Consider the following 24,829-nt stretch of genomic DNA (forward strand, 5'->3'; position numbering starts at 1 on the left):
CTTTTAGCTTTCTGTAGTAAATTTATAAAGAAAAGTAGATACAGAAAGAACATCTTTTTTTTTTTAGTCTTGAAAACTTTGAAAACAATAGATTGACACATGATCTTTACAGAGAGATGTAGAAACCAAGAAACAAGTCATTTGGACGATGACCCACTTTTTTTTTTTTTTTTGTTTTTTTAAATGGATCAAATTGTCTTGGGCAACCTGCCCGATGATAAAAGAACGCGAAAAGGGTTTCGCGAGTGGTCTAATTGTTCCAGGCGACCTGCCCGATGAAGAATAAAACGCGAAAAGGGTTTCGCGAGTGGTCTAATTGTTCCAGACGACCTGCCCGATAGAAAGAATAAAACGAGAAAAGGGTTTCGTGAGTGGTCTAATTGTTCCAGGCGACCTACCCGATGAAGAATAAAACGCGAAAAGGGTTTCGCAAGTGGTCTAATTGTTCCAGGCGACCTGCCCAATAGGAAGAATAAAACGCGAAAAGGGTTTCGCAAGTGGTCTAATTGTTCCAGGCGACCTGCCCGATGAAGAATAAAACGTGAAAAGGGTTTTGCAAGTGATCTAATTGTTCCAGGCGACCTGCCCGATAGGAAGAATAAAACGCGAAAAGGGTTTCGCGAGTGGTCTAATTGTTCCAGGCGACCTGCCCGATAGGAAGCATAAAATGCGAAAAGGGTTTCGCGAGTGGTCTAATTGTTCTAGGCGACCTGCCCGATGAAGAATAAAACAAGGATTTTTTTTTCCTTTTTTTTTTTACAAATACAAAGAAAAGGGTCTCATTGTGATGGGTGACCTACCCAAGTAAAAAAAAAAAGAAAGGAAAATGAGGGCTCCAAGGCACACTCAAAAAGATGGTTGAGGGCTCGAAGGCGCGCTCGAAAGGAAGCGGGGGCTCAAAGGCGTGCTTGAGAAAATGCGAGGGTTCAGAGGCGCGCTCGAAAAGAAACGAGGGCTCAAAGGCGCGCTCGACAGGAAGCGAGGGCTCACAGGCAATGCTTGAGACAATGCGAGGGCTCAAAGGCATGTTCGAAGAGAAATGAGGGCTCAAAGGCGTGCTCGACAAGAAGCGAGGGCTCAAAGTCGCGTTCGAAAGGAAGCGGGGGCTCAAAGGCGCACTCGAATGCGCGCTCGAAAGAGAGGTAGGGTTACGAAATGCACTACCTTGGATGGTCAAGGGCTCAAAGGCACACTTGAAAGGAGATAAGGCTTGAAGGCGCACTTGAAAGGAGATAAGGGCTTGAAAGCACTCTAAAAATAATGCTCAAAGGCTCAAAGGCGCATTTGAAGGGGATAAGGCTCGAAGGCACTCTAAAAATGATGATCAAAGGCTCGAAGGCGTATTTGAAGGGAGTGGAAAAACATAGAAATGGCCTGTCTAGGTTGAAAAAATGAAAAATTTTCAAAAGCAATTTCAATCTTTGACCATTTCAAAGTTGGCCTTCCATTTGATGGATTCCGTTGGAATTTTCTGTAATGAAATTTGCAAAACTCATTGTCCAATTTCTCAAAGTTTAGATGATATGCATGCATCTTTACCTGATTTGAAATATAGGCCCCCCATTTGTTCTTTGTCTTCTTGTTGCTTGATTGATGAGGACTTCCTATCTCTGATTTGGGTCATCTTCATTGTTTAGCTTCTAGTCCACTCGAGTTGGCCCATGTAAGTCTATTTCCAGATTTGTTTGCACAACTCAGCTTTTGTGGTGCCCATCATGACCCACTTGCTTGCTACAGATTTTCTGTCTCGTCAAATAATTTGAGAGGGTCATTCATTACTCCTCGTCTCACTACTAAAAGCATTCGGTGTCACTTGCTGAAAGGATCAAGTTGTCTTTTGTAAACCAAAATGCCCCCTTGTCTAGTTGAAGGAAATTATCATCTTTTTTTCTAGATTTTTTTCTTCTAAACACAATGTTTCCCCCTTGTATTGGTCATTGCTCCTAAGTGTGCTCTGTCAGCTACTTAGACAAATAATGGTTTTAAGAGGCTTTTCTCTCATTTCTCTCCTTTTCAGTTTGGTGAAGGATATGGGTCGAGAATAAAGCTTGAAATCTTGATCTTGCATTTTGAAAACAAAAATTATTTCGATGTGAGTCTAAAAAAATTTGATTTTTAAATCTTTCAACTCCTTGGTTATTTTCTTTATTGGAAAAGAGATTATTTGCTCTTGTGTTTGGCAATGAGGTCTTCGGCGAAAATACATCATGAGATGACCTTTTGTTTCAAAGTGAAGGGCTTGAGAAAAAGCTCGAGATTTTGTATGAGAGAAAACTTGTCTCTTTTTGAACATTCATCTTTATTAGCATGAATAATAATGAGTAGTTTATTCTTGATGTCATGAATCTTATGAAAAAATATTCTTTGCATTTTGAGAGCATTGTTTATTGTTCTAGGTTGCTTGGTTGCTTGATTAGAAAGGACTTCTACGGGGATGTAACGTAGGCTATGGTTCTTGATTATGAAAGAAAAGGATTCATAAGGCTCAAAGAGTGTTTCAGGGTTTCAAAGACTGAGGATCACTATCAACAGTTTGACTATTGATGTCATTCATATTTTCTTTTGGCGCTCTTCTTTGATTTGCTGCTTCTTCTTTTTTATTGCTTTGCTAGGGCATACTCACTTTATCTTGGATGCCACTTTTTCTAGTGATTTGGGCATGCCCCCTAGCATTTGAGTTTCTTGAGCTCTTATGCCTTTTCGGCTTTCTCACGACTTTTTCTGATTGAAATTTTCTCTTGCCTCCTAGTGTGGGGTGTGATCCTAGTCGGGATTTGTTTTCATGAAAGAAAAATTATTCAGGCTCAAAAAGGGATCGCAAGGGATGTACTTATTTCAGAACGTGAAAGGAATAACAAAGATGACCTTTCCTCATTTCAAGCGCAAGCAGCTATGATCAATAAACTTTGACCTCATCTAGTGTGATGGTTTGGTCTTTGCAAAGATGCATTTCATGGGTCATAAGCAACGAGTTCACTACTTACCATTATTCATACATTTAAAAACACATGATTCAAGAGTCATGGGGTAAGGGTGTTTATTCATTTTTTTTATCTCTTTTTTTTCCTTTTTTTTGGTTTATAATTTAATCACCTGAATGATGGAGTTGCTTGATTTACTTGTCATTCTACAAGTAGAATGTCAAAAAATATCGTTTTTGAATAAACATCAAATTATTTTCGGAATCAAAATGCAAGATCAATTTTTTTCAAAACTCCAATAGGGAAGGTGATTTTGGTACAAGAGATGAATTGCGTCTATGAGATCACACGAGGCTTCAAAAGTGTATTCGTGAGTTCTTATAAGAAAACTCTCTTAATCAGATGAATAATGCTTGGTCGTGAACACGATTGAAGGACAAACTCATTATTTCATTGAAGCTTAGGAAAATAAGTTCAACAACAAAGATCTTATACCAACATGAATACTGACATGATAACGCATAAAGGGGCTAAACATTTAGTGATCATTGATTGGAATTTCTGGAATCTTTCAATCACTCATTCTTCTTGACAAAGGTATCTTTTTAGCAGTTAGTTGAAGCCATATGCAGACCATTCTTGGCCTAATATCACCGTAGCTTTTTCTTTAAGATATTTGATTTCTAGGAGTCGGTATGAAGAAATCAGCTATAGGAACGATAAGTGCCTTGACAACCACCTTCAGTGTCCTTTCCTTTTTTAGTGAAACTGTTCTTTTCAATGGGATCAATAATTTTACCTAACCCAATAGCTTGTTCAATCCTCTCAGCTATAACAACCAGGTCAGTGAAATGTTTCACAGAGCTTCCAACCAAGTATTCAAAGTACGGGGCCTTGAAAGTGTTGACAAACAAGTTGATCATCTCCTTTTCCAACAAAGAAGGGTTAACCTGTGCGACAGCCTCACGCCACCTTTGAGTGTATTCTCTTATGAACTCCTTGTTGTCCTTTTTCATAGCTTGCAAGCTTAATCGATCAGGGCCCACATCTATATTGAACTTATATTGCCTCATGAAGGCATCAACTAAATTCTTCCATTTGTTAACCTTGGTATTATTTAATCGCATATACCAAGTGAGGGTAGCGCCACTTAAGCTGTCTTGGAAGACATGAATCAACAATTTCTCATCATCAACCACCTCAGCCATTTTGTTGTAGTATGCCTTGAGATGAGTTACAAGGCATTGGGCTCCTGTAAATTTAATGAATTCTGGCACCCTAAACTTCTTAGGAATGACTATGTTAGGTACCAAACACATATTGACAGCTTTCACTAGGTCACACAAATGGTTTCCCTCAACTGCCCTTATCCTCTCTTCTAGGGCAGTCCATTTTTCCAAACCCTCTTCTTTCACCATCTTGCCCTTTTGAGATTCTTTCTTGGTAGAATCAATGGTAGACGAAATTCTTGAGGGGTATGCTGGCTGGAAATGCATAGCTTGTTGAAATTCAGATGACACCCTATTTGCCCCCAGATTCTGTGGATTGAAATGAGTTATATGCATATCTTCAAGTTGAGCTGTAAGTATTGCTTTTCCAGATTTATCTCTCAAGGCCTGCTCGAGTAGACTAGTAAGCCTTGCGACTTCTTCTTTAAGATTATTCACCTCTTTTTTATGTTGGGCTTCCAACCGGGCTCTTTCTTCGTTTTCCATTTGTCTTTTTCTCGAACGAGTGTTATAGGCAGGTTTCAATGGGGAGCCTATATTTCAACCTGCTAAATGTAAATCATGCAATTTATGCAAAAATGCTGAAACAATTAATTTAAAAAAAAATGCTTATGAAATGCGGACTCGCCCTTCATGGAATGACAACCTACTAGGAAGATCCTAATTGTTGAGTGCATCAAAGGGTCTCTCGCATGCTCAGTGATCGTCTATTAAAGGTCGATATGAGGCTTACAAGTAGTGTGAAAATAGAGGCACTGAGTAATATCAGTTTGGCATATCAACCACTTCCAAGTAAACAATCAAGCGAGAGTTGGATGGTTTCACGAGTCTTACCCAGGCTAAAGCCATTGGGGTACCGTTACTCCCCCACTTATCCTAGGATGTAAAGTGTGTGCTCTCAAAGTGATGCATGGCAACATAAACAAGGATGCATGCTAAAGCAATAAATTCAGGAAAAATAAACAAATAAACACAACAAATAAAATAGCAATTATAAGACAAAAGACAAAGCTTAATCCTAGGTCCCCAGTGGAGTCGCCATCCTGTCACACCCGACATCGCGGCGGCCCTAAAAAAAATTTAATTACAAGTAAAGAACAGATTTCTAGCATCTAGTTCTTTTAGGGGAAAAGGTCTTGTTTGAGGAGTCCTTACCTAGTATTATGGTCACTAGGAACCCTAACTGGTCAACAGAGATTCTATGGTACGAGATTGGTTACGTAAAAGGGAAGATATTATCACCCCTTAAACGTTCTGCCTGAGGCAGACTGCATTGCTGATTTTGTCTTAAATTGCTAAATATTTATTGGTTTATGCTCTGATGGTTTACTTGCAATATTCCTAACTCTAGCGCCAGTAAATATTCAACTACGAATAATTCCAACTCTGGCGTTGGTAAATATTACGTAGCTATAAAATAAATTTGGATCAATATTTTTATTCTTGACTTTGGCGTCAGTGAATCAACAAATAAAATAAATTTATTTTTACACATGCACATATTTTTTTTATTTTTCTATCTAAATAAAATAAAATATAAATGAATAAAAATAATATAAATTTAAACAGGTATTTTTATTCCTGACTCTGGCGTCAGTGAATAAACCAATAAATTTATGTTATTTTTATTCATGCATACACATTTTTTTATTTTTTATTTTTCTCTACTTTTTATTTTTCTATTTTTTTATTTTTTTATTTTGGGCTGGGCCCAGCTCAGCCCATGGGGGCTGGGCTGGACCCAGCCAGCCCGGCCCGGCCCAGTCAGGAGGCACACGCAACGCGTGTGTGCACGATGAAGGAGTAATTAAATTCAAGCTGCACAGTGACTTTGTAATGAAAAATGAAAGAGGAGGGAACGAAAAACCTACCTGATCTGCAGGTGTTGCTGGAGGCGAAGGACTGGGAATAACACTGGCTTTGGAAGATTCTCTTCTCTTCCTTTCTTTTTTTTATTTGCTTTCTCTTCTGGCTTCCTCTGTTATGTGCTCCCTAATCCTTCTTCCCCGTGTTTGTTCTTTCTCTCTTTCGTCACTGTCTTCTCTGGTTCTTATGCGTTCCTCTGTTTCTTTGAGAAGAAACAGGGGAATAATAGTCCTGCTATTCGGGCTCGTCCTTCTGGGTTATTCTCTTGTTCTCTCTGTGTGTTTATTTTCTGGGCTTTCCTCTTTCTCTAATGGTTTTTTTTCGGGTTTTCTCCTCTGGTTTTTCTGCTCATTCGTCCTCTGTCTCCTGGGTTTTTTCCGCCCTGTTTTCTTCGTTGTTCCTCTGTTTTATAGAGTCCGATCGGTGGTAACGGACTGCATGCAGAGGGACGAAAACATTAAAGCATCCATAATTGAGGTGAGCGGCTTATTACTGCTAGAAACGGTGTCTGGTTAAAGAAGAAGAAGATGATGAACAACGTTCTTTCAACCGACGCCGTTTGGAGATAAACAGTGGCCACTTTCACTTTGACCCGTGAAGTTTTGAAACTTTTATAATTAAGCCCTTGGTTTAGACAGTAATTTTCCCTGCATTTCGGCGCCTTTTACAAGTTAATCCTTGGACTTTAATCTGCTGCAATTGTGTCCCCAATTAACCCCAAACTTTGTTATTTCTTCAATTAGGTCCCTGATTTCATTAATTTAATTAAATCCAAAGTCCAATTAAGTCTAAAACTTATCAAATCTCCAATTAAACCCTTAATTGGATTAATTAAATTAATTCTAAGCACATTTAAGTCTCAAAACTTATCAATTCTCCAATTAAACCCTTAATTGGATTAATTACATTAATTCCAAGCTTAATTAAGTCTCAAAACTTATTAATTCTCCAATTAAACCCTTGATTGGATTAATTAGATTAATTCCAAAGTTTAATTAAACCCCAAAACTTCCAATCATGTTGTCCTTAACCCAAATTTTAATTCATTCTTCATTTATTTCATTTTATCTTTTTTTTCCATCATTATCATCATTTTTTTTTATCCTTTTCAGTAAATAATTAAAACAAAATGGTCAAAAATTGGGTTATGACATATAACACTTAAACTTAGAAACTAAAGGGGAAGAAAGTTTCAAAAATCACTTAAAACTTTGAGGAAATTATAATATTTCATGCTTAAAAAATTTAAAACAATATCGTTTTGATGCACAATAAACCATGTATATAATAGTGTTTATGAATAGTGTACTTGTGCCTTAGTGTATAGTAAAACATCAATGTAGTTTTTTTAGATTGTAATTGTAATTTTAATTTAATATAATATTTATTTTTAATCTTGATATTAATAATAAGAATGAATATATGGGGAAATAATAATAAAAAATAACAAAAAGCAGAAGTCATGAAAGGGTAGAGGTTTCCTTCATGTGGAGTCTTGTTGTATTTTTATTTTCAAAGGCAGAAAACGGATTGTTTTAGAATTTGAAAGAATAAAAAATATGGGAATAGAGATAACGCAACCCAAAGTTAAAAGCAAATAATTTGACGGTAAGTAATAACTGAATATTCCCAGTCAAATCTTACTAGAAAAACAAACTAGTAAACTTTGGACAAAATCAACCTTTTATATATATACGAATGTAAGAAAAAGTTAGAAAGAAAGCCAGAATTTCCAAGAATAAAAAATAAACAAATAAAAGAAAAGAGCAAATACATATAAATATATATATATATATTGTTATAAAAAAAGAGATTAAAAGTAGTAATCTTTTCAAACTAGACGAAGATAGAGAGAAATTTTATGGTGGTTGGGAAATAATTAGTGGTATTTTATTAATTGTGTTTTGAGTTTATTTTAAAGAAAAATAGATATAATTAGAAAAGATTCTTATAATTTTCGTGAGTAATGAGTTTCGTCTTTTTTTTATGTTTATTTTTTGTTAATATAAACTTAAAAAATAATTAATAGAATATTACTGGTTATAAAAAACATTTATAGTGTTTATGGAGGAAATTTTATATAAAAAAATAGGATACTATTAAATACTTTTCAAGTACATTTAAATAAATAAATAAAATAGACAAAATGTTCCGAAGATATACCAATTTAGAAATGGTTCCAATAGTCAAATATTTTGACTGGAAAATTCCTTGGCAGGCTGAAAGCTCTCAAGTCTTAGCTGTTCTGGCCTGTGGCCACACGAAGGTTATATCTTCCATGTCCTTCAACTTTTCAGATCAAAGAACAAGTGACACGTTGGTCACCTTCATCATACCGGTCAATTGTTTGCCCCTAAGTAAGCATCTAGTGGTTGACTTTTTAGTTTTTAAGTTTTTTTTGCCAACCCAAAATTGATGGGACTCTGACATTTGGGAAGGCGAATATTGCGAAACGCCGTGTCCTTGCAACATTAGTGAAAACAATGTGTTAAAGGTTTAATTATTTATGTCAGAACATTACACAACACATTGTCCATAAACAAATTCAAGAATGGGAGTGTTCTTCGTGAGATCTTTCTTCATCTCCATCTTAACCACTTCCACCGCACTGGAAATCATCGACCCAGGCCAATCATTGAGAGATGGTGAGACTATGGTTTCTTCAAGCGGAAGCTTTGAGCTAGGATTTTTCAGCCCTCAAGGTTCAACAAGCAAATACTTGGGATTATGGCTCGACAAGTCTCCTCAGACAGTTTTATGGGTTGCCAATAGAGAAAATTCACTTTCTGATAATATGGGAGTTCTGAACATCACCACCCAAGGGATTCTAATCCTTCTCAATAGCACAAACGATATTGTTTGGTCATCAAATTCAAGTGCATCAAGAACTACGCAAAATCCGGTTGCGCAGCTCTTGGATTCTGGAAATTTTGTTGTGAGAGAAGGAAATGATTATAACCCTGCAAACTTTTTGTGGCAGAGTTTTGATCATCCTTGTGATACCTTACTACCTGGAATGAGAATCGGAGTCAACTTTGTAACACGGATTGACAGGTTTCTGTCATCTTGGAAGAGCCCAGAAGTTCCTGCTCGAGGTGAGTTTACGTTTGGTATCGATCCTCAGGGGTATCCACAGGTACTTTTGAAGAAAGGGAATAGAACAGTGTTTAGAGGGGGGCCATGGACTGGCATAAAATTTACATCAAATCCTAGACCGATACCCAATCAAATTTCCACAAATGAATTTGTGCTCAACAACCAAGAGGTTTATTTCGAGTATAGGATTCAAAGTTCAGTTTCTTCAAAGCTTACACTAAGTCCATTGGGCTTTTTTCAGAGCCTCACATGGAATGACAGAGCTCAGGACTGGGTGATTGTTGGAAATGGCCAGTACGATCAGTGTGAAGAGTATAAGTTCTGTGGTCCCAACACTCGCTGTGAGATAACTAGAACTCCTATATGTGTATGCTTGGATGGATTCACGCCTATATCTCCAGTAGATTGGAATTTTTCAGATTGGACAGGTGGGTGTCACCGGAGGACTCCATTGAATTGTAGTGATAAAGATGGCTTTCTCCAGTATACAGCAAATAAACTGCCAGACACATCTTCTTCCTGGTTTGACAAGAGCATTGACCTCAAGGAATGTGAGAGATTGTGTCTGAAGAACTGCTCTTGCACTGCTTATACAAATTTAGATTTCAGGGCAGGTGGAAGTGGCTGCCTGATTTGGTTTGGTAACCTGATTGATATGAGAAGGTCAACTGGGGATGGACAAGACGTCTATGTTCGGGTGGCTGCTTCGGAATTAGGTATGCCTTCCAATTATGCTACTAGTTATTGATTTAATTCGCTCCTATCTAGATGACCAGCATGGATAAAAATTGAAGAATTATTCATGTTCCTCTTCACTTCAAAAAGCCTGAAAAGGGAAAAGTCAATATAGCATAGAAACTAGGAAATCTTGACTCTGCTGCTTTGTCCACTTCCTCAACACTAAATTATTATAAACTTCTTCTTCTTCTTCCGTTTCCTTCTACTCTAAATAAAAAGAATTTCAAGATTTTATTCAAGTTTCAGTTGCTTTGTCCAGTTGCTTCTAACTATTCTTTATTGCGTTCAGGTGCAAATGCGAAGAAAAGGAACTTGAGTACGAAGTTGAAAGGAGGAATAATTGCCAGCGCCGCTGCATTGGGCATGGGCATGCTATTGGCAGGAATGATGTTCTGCAGGCGGAGGAGGAATCTTGGGAAGAATGATAGACTTGAAGAAGTAAGAAAAGAGGACATAGAATTACCAATAGTTGATTTGAGTACCATAGCTCATGCCACTGATAACTTTTCAAGCAGCAACAAGTTGGGAGAAGGTGGTTTTGGACCTGTATATAAGGTAACAAAAGAATCTCCAACTAACCTATATGTATCATCTTCGTTTATGAAACTAACTGAACTGCTGGAATCATGACTTAGGGCATATTGATAGAAGGACAAGAAATAGCGGTGAAAAGGCTTTCAAAGAGTTCTGTTCAAGGGATGGACGAGTTCAAAAATGAAGTTAAATTCATTGCTAAACTTCAGCATCGCAATCTCGTGAAGCTTCTTGGTTACTGCATTCAAGAAGATGAAAATATGTTAATCTATGAATACATGCCCAATAAAAGTCTGGACTTCTTCATTTTCGGTGCGAACCTGTCCAAATCAACAGCATTTTAGCTCTAGAAGTTATCATTTCTATTCTTACTTCTGTTACGAATCGAGTTGTTAATCAGACTAACATGAATGAAAAATTGATCAGACCAAGCAAGAAGAAAATTACTGGATTGGACGAAGCGCATGAACATTATTGGTGGAATTGCTCGAGGGCTGCTTTATCTCCATCAAGACTCTAGACTGAGAGTAATTCATAGAGATATCAAAGCCAGCAACATTTTACTGGATAATGAGCTAAATCCAAAAATCTCGGACTTTGGCCTTGCTAGAATGTTTCGTGGAGATGAAACAGAGGCCAATACTCATAGGGTGATTGGAACATAGTAAGTATCCTTAATCTTTCCTTACCAATCTTCATTTGCATTTTTTGAGAAATTTTCTTGTTGCCAACATTTTTCAGTGGCTATATGTCTCCTGAGTATGCGTCGAATGGACACTTCTCTGTGAAAACCGACGTCTTTAGCTTTGGTGTCCTCATCCTGGAGATAGTGAGTGGAAAGAAAAATAGGGGATTTCGTCACCCGGATCGAAACCTTAACCTCCTCGGGCATGTAAGAATTTACACAAAAATGTTAATACAAAGTCTTGATGAACTGAGAGGTGATGTTAAATTGTGCAGTTTCCTTTCAGGCAATTAAAATGGCATTGCTAAGAATAATAATTAGTACAGCAAGGATGCTTTCTTTAGTTTACCCAACAAAATACATATTGGTTTATTTGGGGTTTCAGAAATGTTGCAGTGATTTTGCTGTTGTGACCTGTCACATGACAAGCAAACCAACTGGCAAAGTAGAGTAGCCAGTCTGCTGACATATTGCCCTGTTTTGATTTTTCTTAGGCGTGGATACTTTGGATGAAAGGAACACCATCGGAACTGATTGATGAATGTTTAGGTTACTTGAGCAATACATCTGAAGTGTTAAGATGCATTCATGTGGCTTTACTGTGTGTGCAACAACGACCAGAAGATAGGCCAAACATGCCAACTGTGGTTCAAATATTATGCAATGAAAATCCATTGCCTCAGCCTAAACAACCTGGATTTTTCATGGGAAAGAATCCACTCGAACAGGAAGGTTCATCAAATCAGATGGAAGCTTGCTCTACAAATGAAATGAGTTTGACATTGTTAGAGGCACGGTAGATTATCATCACTTGACAATTGATCGATTGAAGTAGAAATGCTGTGATCAGACAAGTGCAATCTAGCATGGGTCACAACACTGACATTTGTTTTTTCTGTTCTCTATTCCAGAACAGGGTGCGAGCAGTAAAGTTAATTCTATCTATATTGGAGTAGGCAATGTATTACTATTATTTTTAATTTTATTGATAAATGAAAACCCATTCATCAAAAAACAAACAAACAGGTGCTTCCCCGGCCACAAAGAGAACTGCATGCCTCATTACTGCTTTATGTAGTAAAACGAGCCAACGGTCAGTAACTCCTTACCCTCCCATAGTTGTGGATAATGTGATTTGAGATCCTCAAAGCTCGTAACTCTTTCTGTCATCTAATCTTTAAGTCAGTTAAGTTTGCTTGCCACCCTTCTTAAACCCATAAATAATATGCTTAGCTTATTTAGAGTGTCAAGGAAAGCAGTTTCCATTCCCTGACCTATCAAAACCAAATCTACAGGGGACGACAACATCTCCACCTCTTCTAACGTCTAAGCTGGGATCAGATGCTGTACTGGATGTTCCTATCTAATAGAAAATGCTGTGTTTCCATTAACATGAACCGTCTGTTCTTGATGTTTCCACAATGTCTTCAGAAGTTTTTTGCTGAACATTCTAGGAAGCACTTAAAAGTCAATCAAGGACCTTAGACAGAGTATGCAATCTGCAGCTATAGATCATGACTGTCTCATGTTTGCCAATATCACTAATTATGTACTCTGTGGATTATAGGGGCCACAGTAATCCATATGAGAAAAAGAGTCGGTTGTCTGCACAATTCACCTTCTTCCAGGCTCCGCTGGACGACACGGCATTCTCGTTCAAATATAGGCCGGCCGTCCTTGTGATGGTTCCCAAGGATCCAATATGATACCACTTAGGTCGACGTTGCCCCGATATTGTTCTATGTAAGCGGGCGGGCTTGTTAGAAGTTCGGCCCGGTTTTTTTTTGGTGTCGTAGGGGAGAGATTGACCTTTCTAACGCATATTCAGTCTGCTGCTTAGCGCTTAGCGACTGAATCAGCCCAGGAAAAAAACCGATCGATACATAGGGTGAGGAAGGAAAAAGGGTGCCGGTCATGGGCAAGGTAGACAATCGATATATAGGAGCGGTGAATCCCATGCTTAATACACTATACTCCTTGCCGTCCCCCAAGGACTACGTAAATAGCCCTTTCTTGGCATAACGAAATGAAAAAGCTCAATCCCAACTCTCTCTCTTTGGGCCAAAGAGCTTCTTCTTGCATAGGATTTGTCCAAGGTTATCCGGCAAAGAGCTTCTTCTAGAACAGCTATCCCATCTCCTTTTACTTTGATAGGTGAGAAAGCAAGAACAAAGCAGCACACCTCTGCTCCTGGTTTGAATGGAAAACAACAGCAGAGTACACATACAGGAGTTGCTGGATCAGCCAAATACTATATCTTTCAATCAAACTAACCACAAATATATCTTAATTCCTGATATTTAATTAGATCATGTTATCTTGAAGCATCAAAACAGAAATTAAAGGATGAAGAGATAATAAGACTGAGGTTTAAATGCGAAGTTGTTTCAATTTCTAATCCTTCATTCACTATATTCCAATGATTCAATAATATAAGTCATTACAGGTAAAAAAGAAAGATAAGAAAACCCACGAAATGGGAAACAAATGTCAAAATAATAATAATAATAATAATAATAATTAAAAAAAGATTAGCAAGAATCTTTGAACTCCTGTAGAAGAGCTTCCTCTAACAAAAACTGAGACTCTTCCATCAACTCAGGACTCAATCTGAACATCAAAACACAAAACTCCATCTGATTAAGTGCTTCATCACCATCAAAATCGCCTTCTTTTAACATACTCCTTAAATCATCATCACTCAAATCTTGCAAACCCAATAAAGCTGAGTTCTTTTTAAGACTATCAAAAGTGATGACACCCTTTTCACCATCCATCAACAGATTGAAGCCGTTGCATAGTTCTCCAATAAGACCATCACCACCTAGCTTGTTGGCCATAAGAGGCAAGTAATCTTGAAAGTTTGAGTTTTGGTTTTGTGAAGATGTCATTTTTTTTCTTTGGAGAAGAGAAGGTGTTGAGGGAGCGAGGGAGACTGAAACTTGGCTTGCGGTTATTGGGATGTTTAGGCTCGCGGGTTTGGTTTATATAGATAGGGAGTTGGGAATTGGATTTTCCAAGAAGGAGAGGCCATGGAAGACAACTAAGGGACAGGTCATCTAGAAAGGGAGGAAGGTCGGTCAAGACCACATCCACTTTCTCATGGGAGCTGCTGCCTATGGGGTTTCTGGGAAGGTTGTTCAGGGGTAAGACGGTCATTCTAATGGAAAGCTGGTGGCGGGTTCCTGCCTCTTGCGAGATTTTGGGAAGGTCAGCAGGGGTAGAGTTGACAATTTGGAAGAAGTAAGAGCATTCTCTTGTGGCCTTTGGTGAAGGGTACAGGGGTAAAATGGTATATGTCAAACAGGGGAAGGGTGGGCCTCCTTGGACTGCTTCCTTTGTGGAAAAGGGGATGCCATGAGGGGCAAAACTGTCAACATGAAAGGAAAAATCAGGGGAGATTTATTACTTCATGAAGGAGGTCAATGGAGGTGGGACTTTTGGAGTTGCTTTACCCATTACCAAGAAGTGAGGAATTTTGGACGGTTGTTCTTTTTGGAGAAATGGATTTTGCTTTGGATGCTGCCATGCAATCTTTGGTGCTTTTTTATTTTTTATTTTTTGGTTCGTTAATATCTTTTATCGGTGAAAAGACTTTTCACAAAATGAAATTTGCTTGAAAAACACGAAATTTACCGTTATTTCGTTTTTAATGAGTTAGTGTTTATTATGTTACACAATATTTGATTTAATTGGATTAAATAAAATTGGATAAGATAAATAATTATCTTGTTTTATATTTCATATACATTAGACTAGATTAAATAATTTATTTTATTTTATATTTGATAAATATTCAATAAGATCTGACTGATTTAGGGCTTGAGTTGATGTGGGTTTAAAAAAAAACGGATTAATCCAACCTCATTTTATCAAAAACTTTTTTTTATTTTTTTTTATTTAAAGGGTGTGTGGAAATGTATTAGCACTTGTTTTTAAACTATTTTTTACTTAAAAAATACATTAACATACTATTTTTTATTTTTAAAAAATTGTTTTTAACATTATCATAAAATATCTAAAAACAATTAAAATATATTAATTTAAAATATCTTAAAAACACCAAGAATCATCATTATGATATGATGAAGGGAGAAGGAACGAAAGTGACTCTCCATTATCAACCAGTGTGATGTCATATGGTATATGGGATTTGTTTTCATCTTTCTGACGTGTGCGGGGAGGTTGCTCCTTGGTCAAATCTGCATGAAGCTGGCGCTGACCGCATCAAAAGAATCACAAGAACTACACCTTTTTGAATGGGCCAGATGCATGAGCCCTTGTGGCCTGGGCTCCTCCTCTTTCGTCATCTCTGCGGTATTCCTCATCTGGATTGCAGGTTTTTTACCAGGCCCAAGTCTGGGTTTCGAAAATTGTATCTATTGATATATTATTTTAAAAAAATAAACCAGATTTTAAATTATACTAGTATATTAACCCTACTTCACAACAAGTTAATAATAATTTTTTAAAAATATAAAAAATATATTAAGCGTCTTGGTTTGATAGTCAAGCCAGACCCAAAATAGCTTTGAGTTTGGCTGCAAGGACAGACCCAATAGCATTGAATCTGGCGTCCAAGCTAGACCCAAGAACTCTGGATCTAACAATCTAAAAGTCTAAAAATTATTAGGTCTAGTTGTGTATTCAACCCAACACTATTAGGTTTTGCTGTTTAACTAGATTCAACAATAATTTTTAACTAAACATAAAAAAGACAATGCTTTTTATGGGCGTTATAGTGTGGTGCACAGTACAATAAGTCTATATCTATAATAAATGCATAATGTTTTTCTTGTTTTTTAAAATATTATATAATATATTTGAAGACTTTATCAATACATTACATGTAAGGCGGAGCTAGGATTAAATTTCAGGGGGGCAAGACTAGGGTAAGTTTTTTACAGAGGAGCAAAACTAAAATTTTACTGATTTTAGTCATAAAATTTAAAATTGCTCTTTTTCTGTAGGGCATATATAATATTAATGATTTTTTTCTCAAAGGCACTAAGGCTAACTATAAAGAAAGAAATAAGGTTAAAAGTTCCTTGTTACGAGAAAAACAAATGCCCTATTAAATAATAAAAATTCCTTTAGGGTAACTTTTTTTTAATTTTATTATTTTATATTAGATTTTCATTGAATATTATCTTTTTTATACAAAAAAAAAATCAGATTCATTTGCTTCTTATAAACAAAAACAATAGAGGCCCAAGTGCATAGACCTACCTTTGGTCCACACACCTGAGCTTTTTGGTATCATGCCGTGATTTTGTTTAGTGGTTTTATTTTTACATCTTTTATTTATTTTTTTAATTATATTATTTAATAATGAATTTTTATTAAATTTTATTATTCAATATTAAATTGATTGAGAATCAATTTTTGTATTTATATTGATTTTTTATCATATAATAAAATAAAATAAATGTATTCAACCCAGTGATTGGGTCGCGAGTTTTGTAAGTTGGTTATGATAAACCTGATATTTTTTTTCTTTGTTTTTTTTTATTTTTTTTCTTTGAACCTACCTAGTCGATAAGATCACGTCGAATCAATTCTCATGTAATTTAATTTAAAACTCGAGTTAATCAAAAAGTTAAATCAAAAATTTTCAAATTTAAAACGTTATACTATATTTAATGATAATTCCAAAAAATTTCTAATCATCTAGGTGTTATTTGTTTACATTCCAAGAAACTTGCGTCAAACCTGAAAGCACCATGAATAAACTAGTTGGTATCTATATAGTATTTAATAACAACTTCCCGAGTATTTATATATTCTCACCATCTTATTTTTGGGTAAATCATCTCATTTTTTTATTCCTTGTTTCAAAGGATATTCTAGAAGATCAATAGTTTGCTTCAGTATTGGATTCAACTAATTATATGTTACAAACTAACTAAATATGAGTGCTATTAAGCACTTTTATTTGTAAAAGAAAGGGAGAGGGTTTTTGAAAGGAAAAAAAAACCCAAATTTTGAGAATAATAAACCCACATTTGGTGTGTGTGTGTGTGTTTTAATATTATTATTTAGTTAAGCTATATCGTGGGAAATAGAAATTAAATGATGATGAGGAGTAGTGGAATTGTTTATGTGGGAAATAAAAAAAGATTTTAAAGTTCCCAAGTAAAAAAAAAAAACTCGTCCAAGTTCGCTTTTTGATTGCTTATTGGTAATGTGGGAATTGTCATTTTAATTGCTTGTGTTAAATTCTAGACTTTATTTATTGTTAAATTTATGCTCTGCTATTGTAATTATATTATCCCAACTCCATCATTATTTTTGGTGGGCAAAAGATAATCCCAAGATTTTGCTAAAAGAAGTTTAGTGCCTGGTGTTTTGGGCCTTTTGCCATTGGCCAGATTGATTGAATCCAGCTTTCATTTTTCACACATAAGAGACAGCAAGAAAGAGAAGAAATCAATGCCGTCCTGGGATTGTAGATGGTTGCTCAAATCAATACTTTGGTGAGTCCAACAAATCATTCTGACTTGGTATCGAGTCTCATCTGGGCTGGAAGGAAGAAAAATGGAAGCTTATGCTATTTGTGGATGGCAGAGCCCTGTCCTATTCTTCTGTTGATGGGACATCTGAAGAAAAGCTTGTGATTCGTAGCTGAAACCTAAAATATCCTACCAGTTCTATATGTGCACTGGATTATGGAAGGGGTGATGCCTCTGAATACTCTGCCACCATCATTTGTGGTTCTGCACAACACTCGCATGGCAGGTTACTCAACTCTAACATCTGCAGAACTGGATTGTCTCCGAGGCACTAAGGATACTGCTGATGTTGAACTTGCCTTCCTGCTCCTTGCAGGCGGAAGAGAATCGAAATGAATTATAAAGTGAAGTTCGGCGGTCTTTTGCTAATCAACAGGCATTATAAAGTGAAGTTCAGGTTTACGTCTGCAATTTTGGTAGCTGAAATTATACATGGCTTGCAGCCACAAACGGTTGAATCACCAAATCTCTTGAAGTTGAGGAATGCCAAATTCTTCATTGCCTTGAAGAAGGTTAGGTTTCCTGATAGAAAGCCTTGTTTGCTTTAAATAATCACCCATTCATAGATCAACCCCACGCCACTTCCTTGCGTAGCTGGTAACAGCCGTAACCAGAGATGAGATCAGTCTGCATCAGTTTTGGACTTTTTCGGGAATGGTCACAACTTCAGTTTCAATTTTGAGCACTGAAGAAACTTCCAACATGGACGACCTATCGATAGGATTTTCTTGAACACGTGGCAGTGCAATTTGTAAGCAAGCTGATTAATTTACAAGAGGACACTGTATTAGCCAGCTATGTATTCATGATCTCCATGCCTTTACCATATTTCCACAACTAATTTTTATTTATTTTTGTTTTTATTTGTAATTTTGTTTTTCTTTTATCTTAGATTAGTTAAAAAAAATTATATTATTACAAAAAAAAATAATAGAGTGAAAAGATGACAACAATAAACAAATTAGAGGATATCAGTAAACATATATAATTTTTTATGTGATTCGAAAAGATCCATCCACAATTGAATGATTTAAATTTTTGTCAATAAATTTATCTATCTTTTGATTTGTTGTGTTTTACCTTTTTGGTTTTACACTTCTCATTTAAAATTGTTGTTAATATTACTTTTTATGCTTAAAAAAATCCTACCTTGTATTTTTATCTATTAATTTTTGCTCATCAACATCTTTCATCATTGATATTTATAATTTAATCCCCTTTCATAATTTGTGAGGCCTTGCTTGTGATATTGTGATTGATTAATTATTTACATTCAAAGGTGTAATAATACATACTTCAAATTTTATTGGTGTATTTTGTTCTTAATTAATTTTCATGTCACACCCGACATCGCGACGACCATTAAATTTCTATATAAAAAATAAATATCAGGCATCTTATTCTTGGAGGGAAAAAGATCTAGTTTAAGGAGTCGCCACTAATATTATGATCACTAGAAACCTTAATTGATTCACAGAGATTCTATAGTATGAGACTGATTACGGGAAAAAAAAAGATACTATCACCCCTTAAGTATCATACCTGAGATAGGTTGCATTGTTGATTTTGTCTTAAATTGCTAAGGATTTGTTATATTTTTTGCTTTTGATGGTCTACCTATAATATTCATGACTCTGGTGTCATTTGAATATTTAACTATAAATACTTCCAACTATAGTGTTGATAAATATTACGTAAAAGATGATGATATTTTTTATTTTGACATTAGTAAATATTGGGGTTGAGGATATTTCTAGTGTTCCAATTCTTAATTCTAGTATTAATAAATATTGAGGGTATTTCTAATTTTGATATTAGTGAATATGAATATTCTTGATTCTGGTGTCAGTGAATAAACAGGTAAAATTTTGAATTGAAAGCAAATCATGTTTTTTTGTATTTTTGCTATGAGAAAATAAAAAAAAAATAGAAAAGATAGGCATGCATTTTATACCAAATTTGCATTTCACAATATAATTTTACAATTTAATATTAAGTAAAGTCGGGAAAGAAAAACATGCAAGGGACTCAATACTAAGTACTTAGATGATACTTTATTATACAAATTAAAAAAAAAACCGAACACACATTTAAATAAAAATAAAAATCAAACATTCAATTGTGGAAATTATATAAGTTCAGACACTCAGAGTCTCTTTATTCTTCCTGAATTATATAAGACGCATTTCTTGTTGATAATTGCATTTAATTAAAGTATCCAAATCCTAGAGGGTGTTTAGTAGTGCTATCAAAATTTGAATTTTTTTTAATTAATATTTTTAACGTTCTTAAATTATTTTGATATGTTAATATTATTGATAATTGCATAATGTTCTATTTTCATCCCTATAGTTTTAATTTCTCCAATGTCATTTCTAAAGTTTCAGATGTTTTAATAAGTCCTTTCTCTCTCTCTCTCTATTTTAGTGAGAGGTCCAATGAGGTAATCCTTAATTAGAGGTGAACAAAAGATTTAAAAACTAATTAAATCAAGAAAATAAAAAATTAACTAAAAAATTAAATTGAGAAAAAAAACCTGAATTAACTTATTAGAAAAAAAAATTATTTTAATTTTTTTTTTGCTTTTAAAAGTCTAAAACGGACCAAATCAAACTAATTAAATCCAGGGTATAAATATTAAGCTTTATTTTGTCTTCTAACCCTAAAAGCTATCAAACCCAGACCCACCCTCCAAACTCTCTCAACCTCTCTGTCTCTCGTCAAGCTCTGTTTCCTACATCGTTGATGTTCAGTCTCTAGGAAATTATAGAACGTTTGCAAGTTTTAATTTCTCCCTTTTCTTTTCTTGGTATTTCTTTTTAAGTTTCAATTTCTCCAATTTCTTTTTTTGGCATTTCTTTTTAAGTTCGAATGCTTGGTTAATTAGGATTCGTGATACATCTATTGAATGCTTGGTTAATTAGGAATATTTAAGCCCATAATTTACATCACATAACGGTTCAATTGGGAATATTAAATGATTTGCCAAGAGGGGTGAGAGCATTGCAAGATAGCAATGGCAGAAATAAGAGAAGAGTATGGTTAGACAATTTTTTTTTATTAACATAAATGTCCGAACCAGTTTGTGCGTATCTCAATTTATTTACATGTTCTGAAATTAACGATTATATAAACAAGGGGAGAGACATGAATTTTTTATTCTGTTGTTCTTTCTTAGGGATTTGTAATCTTATTCAAGGATAATGAACAAATTTTTTTTTGTTTTTGTGTTTTCTGTATTATTTTCTTATACTTTTACTGAATTAATACTATTGTAATCAATTAAATGTTTGGAAAAAATATTTTCTTACAAGAAAAGGAATATGTTATCCTCGTAAGCATAGTAATTTTTTTACACGAAATATGAAATAAGAAATCAAGAAAATGTTATCCTACAAACAAATAGAGCCCTAAATCATGATGTTTTTCACTGGTAGCTACGTTAGTTATCTTATTTTGACAAAATTTCCTTTCTAACTACAAATGAATTTTCAATCTTGTGCTTAGTTTTCAGCTTCACATTTTCTCACACCTTCATCAAGTAAATATTGAATTTGGGAAATAGATTTGGTTGGTGTGGCGTACTTTTATGGGTGTTTGTTTGATTTGGCTATGATTGCATTGCTAGTTGCGATCTCCATTATGGAGACAAGTTATGATATAATTCTGTAGTTGATTTTAAGAAAGAAAGGACTTCTATTTTATGTTTTATATTTAATGGAAAACATTATTATATTTGTAATGAATATCATAAAAAATCAATTTCGATGTAAGCTAAAGTAAATACACGATTAGAATATTGCATAATATCGATGAAATATTCTATTAATATTTAAACACTAATTATATTGAAAAATTACTTACCGATAGAATTACAAACTATAATTGGTCATTGAAAAATATATTTTTGGTGATTTCTATTATTTTAGTTATTTTGTTAGTAATATAATTACTAATGGATTTACAAATGAAAAAAGAGTGTCAAATTCAAAATTTTCACAGGTATCATTCCATCGGTAATTCTATCAATGAGTATAGCATATTACAGATAAAATAAATCATCTATAATTTCATCGGTGATAGAATTCATATCATCGACGAAATTAACCCATCAAAGATTTATATATTGTCAGTGGCATGCTCCTATAATTTATTCTCAACATTCTAGAACTTTTTGAGGGAATTAGTTCATCAATGAATTAGTTCATCGATGGTTCCGTCTATCTTGAACTTTTTGAGAGACTTAATTTGTTAGTGATTTCATTTATGATTATTATTTTGTTGGTAATTCTATCAGTATTGTATTTAACATTTTTTTTAAAAATTTAAATAAAAAACAAAAAATAAAAGAAATAGAACTAAAATACATAAAAAAACCAAATTTTTATTATTAATTTAAAAAATATTATTGAATATAATTTATCTAAATGACATAACTTGAAAGAGGAGGAGGAGGCATATCTTTATTGAGACTCGGTGGGTGACGAGGTAGATTACATGAATCATCGAGGTTTGATAACAACTCCTCTTACAATCACCTAAGTCCGGTCGTCTTGAACATAAATCGGGTCATCTCAGCACTAAGCCAAGTCATCAAAGCTTGAACTTGTTCTCGTACAATCGTCTGTATGGCTAGAGATTAGGAGCTCGAACATGATTGCGAGGAACCAATGATGATATATTGCGACTTGTCCGTATATCCTTGGACGTAGTATTTGAGATTCTAGATCATGTGTTTAGAATTTAAACTAATATATAGCTATTTGGAATTTTAAAAATTGAATTTGTTAAATTAATTCATGTGTTTAGAATTTTTTGAGGCTATTTAAACATAAAAAATAATAAGTATAAGCAAATCAAATGAGAAACCTTCTAATTTAGTAGAGTAATTTCAAATATAAAAAAATATTATTTCAAAAATAGCCCTTTATAAGTTGACACATGGTTTGCTAAAACCCCAACAACAGCAAGACACCTAGAAAGGAAAATGCAAGAGAAAACAAAAGTTTCAACGAGAGAGACAAATAGATTAGTTTAGTAATTCTAAATCCCTTATAAGATTATCCATAAAATCACTGAAAAAATGGACTAATCAAAGCAACAAAAAGTGAAGAAATGCAATATACAATTAGATAAAACATTGAACGGAAGTAAGGGAATTTTGGAGCCGCTGTATCATAGTTTTGAAACCCGGCCCGGCCTGGCGGGTTGACCCGGAACCTAGCCAATCCGGAGCTGGAACCAAGCCGAATTGAAAAAAAAATAGAGAAAAAAAAAACCCGGTGTGACCCAGTGACCCAAAAAAATCCGGTTAAAAACTCGGTTGCAACATATTGATTTTTGTTTTTTTAATAATTAAAACAACGTCATTTTAATTTAAAAAACAAAATTCTCGTCCCCCCTTGAGGAATTAAATAACAAGAACAAAAGGTAATTTACCACTTGAATCAATTCAAATAATTAAGCCTTTTTATTTTATTTTTTACATATGGTTATGTTTAACAACCCAATGATTGGTATACGTTATAATTATGGTTATAATTTTTGTGATAACTAATTAAACTAAAAGAATAATATCTACTGTTTAATTTATCTTGTGTTATGTATTTAAAAATTATAATTACTTCATTAATTATAATAATTAGTAAGCTTTAAGAAACATTTTTATTTTTTCATAGTACTTAGGCTTGTTTCATGTTATTCTATTTTATTTTATAATGAGAATATTTGATATGTGATTGTTAGAATTTGTTAAATTTATTACTTCACTTAGAATTTTTTAAATAAAAATAAATGGTTAATAATTAAGCGAATATATAACTGATTATCTATTGTTATAGTTATACCTAAAATTATAGACTAAGTTAACCATTATTATCCACACTGTTACAATTAGATTTCAGGCCTCTGATTCATAATAATAATAATAAAATCATAAATGATCGACTAACCAAAAACATTTCTATACATTGGAGAAAACAAAAGTAAATGAAGTCCCTGTTTCGACGGAAAATTATAAATTTTTAAAAAATAAATTATTTTTTAATATTTAATAATTTCATGAAAAATTAAGTTGGAAAATACTTTTTGAAGTATTTGGCTATACTATAGAAAATAAGTTTAAAAACAACTTATTAATATTTTTTCATGTTTATTAAAAAAATAAGGACCAAAACTGATAAATGAAAAAGATAAAGGAGGGGGAAATTGAAAAAAAATCTAATTTTATAAATTATTTTAAATAATTCAAACAGCGATCAAATGAATGATGATCAAATCTGACAGAGAAAAAGGTTGAAGGAGTATAAAATTAAAAAATAAAATTCTAATTTTATAAATTATTTCAAATAAAATAAATAGTTATAAAAAAATAGAGATCAAATCTAACAGATAAAAAATTAAAAGAGAATGAAATTAAAAAAAATATTTAATTTCATAAATTATTTTAAATAAACAATTAAAAGAGTAAGAACCAAATGTAATAGATATAATATTTCAATTAAAAATTGATAAGAGAAAAAAATAAAATAAAAGATAAAAACTAAAATTAATATAAAAATAAAAATAAAAACACTTTTATTAAAACCAAGCGTAGTTTTTTTTTAATGAGAAATAAACATAAAAAGATTAAAAAATAAAATTTTGATTTAATAAAAAATAAAGGAGATCAAGAGAGAGGGTTATCTTTTAATAAAGTAAGAAATATGAAAGAAGCTTCGTTTTATCCCTTTTGTTTTGGTGCATATAACCTTTCGTGCAATTAATCAAAAAGGTTCCCATCTTTTCCAGTCTAAAAAGAGGCATCTATTTCATAGAAGACCGCAGACTCGAGACAGAGCATTCTGTGGTCTTGTTGGAAACCCCATCCAGGGACCATGGTTTCCGTAATTACAAGTCCGTTACAATATACAAACAAATCACCATTCCATTCATCGTAATCAGGCAAAACACGAGTCCATTTCTTCAGAGACCGGGCCTAAATTATCAGAGAATTTATTCCATGATTGATATTGTGGTAGATTTTAGCAATTACGATGTTAAAAAGAAATAAATTTTTTAAAAATACAAATTATGATATTAGTGTATTAAAATAATATAAAAAAATATTAATTTAAAATTAAAATTGAAGTTAAAAAATTAAACATTTTCAAAAATACTCTTGAAACACAAAATTGTTTGGGAGTGTAGTTGCTGTTATTTTTCAAAGTATTTTTCGCTTGAAAATATATCAAAATAATATATATTTTT

General features: G+C 33.8%; 2 protein-coding genes across 2 annotated transcripts; one reads left to right on the forward strand and one right to left on the reverse strand.

The window, feature by feature from the left end:
• Positions 1 to 8,458: 8,458 nt before the first annotated feature.
• LOC133688860 (G-type lectin S-receptor-like serine/threonine-protein kinase At4g27290) lies at positions 8,459 to 12,092 on the forward strand. The gene is made up of 6 exons (XM_062108491.1): positions 8,459 to 9,828; positions 10,140 to 10,405; positions 10,486 to 10,696; positions 10,811 to 11,048; positions 11,126 to 11,276; positions 11,564 to 12,092. The coding sequence occupies exons 1-6, from the start codon at positions 8,568 to 8,570 to the stop codon at positions 11,867 to 11,869; spliced, it is 2,433 nt and encodes an 810-aa protein (XP_061964475.1). The 5' UTR covers positions 8,459 to 8,567; the 3' UTR covers positions 11,870 to 12,092.
• Positions 12,093 to 13,451: 1,359 nt separating this feature from the next.
• Positions 13,452 to 14,142, reverse strand: LOC133688884 (calcium-binding protein KRP1-like). The gene has a single exon (XM_062108527.1). The coding sequence runs from the start codon at positions 13,958 to 13,960 to the stop codon at positions 13,601 to 13,603; it is 360 nt and encodes a 119-aa protein (XP_061964511.1). The 5' UTR covers positions 13,961 to 14,142; the 3' UTR covers positions 13,452 to 13,600.
• Positions 14,143 to 24,829: the final 10,687 nt, after the last annotated feature.

The sequence above is a fragment of the Populus nigra genome, chromosome 1 (assembly GCF_951802175.1).
Source record: "Populus nigra chromosome 1, ddPopNigr1.1, whole genome shotgun sequence".
In the NCBI taxonomy this organism is placed as follows: Eukaryota; Viridiplantae; Streptophyta; class Magnoliopsida; order Malpighiales; family Salicaceae; genus Populus; species Populus nigra.

What these genes read in the sequence shown, in the direction of transcription:
- LOC133688860 (XM_062108491.1), top strand. Translation starts at nt 8,568, where the DNA reads ATGGGAGTGTTCTTCGTGAGATCTTTCTTCATCTCCATCTTAACCACT. An exon ending in CATAGGGTGATTGGAACATA is followed by an intron (nt 11,049 to 11,125) that starts GTAAGTATCCTT and finishes AACATTTTTCAG; the next exon opens with TGGCTATATGTCTCCTGAGT. An exon ending in ACCTTAACCTCCTCGGGCAT is followed by an intron (nt 11,277 to 11,563) that starts GTAAGAATTTAC and finishes GATTTTTCTTAG; the next exon opens with GCGTGGATACTTTGGATGAA.
- LOC133688884 (XM_062108527.1), bottom strand. Translation starts at nt 13,960, where the DNA reads ATGACATCTTCACAAAACCAAAACTCAAACTTTCAAGATTACTTGCCT.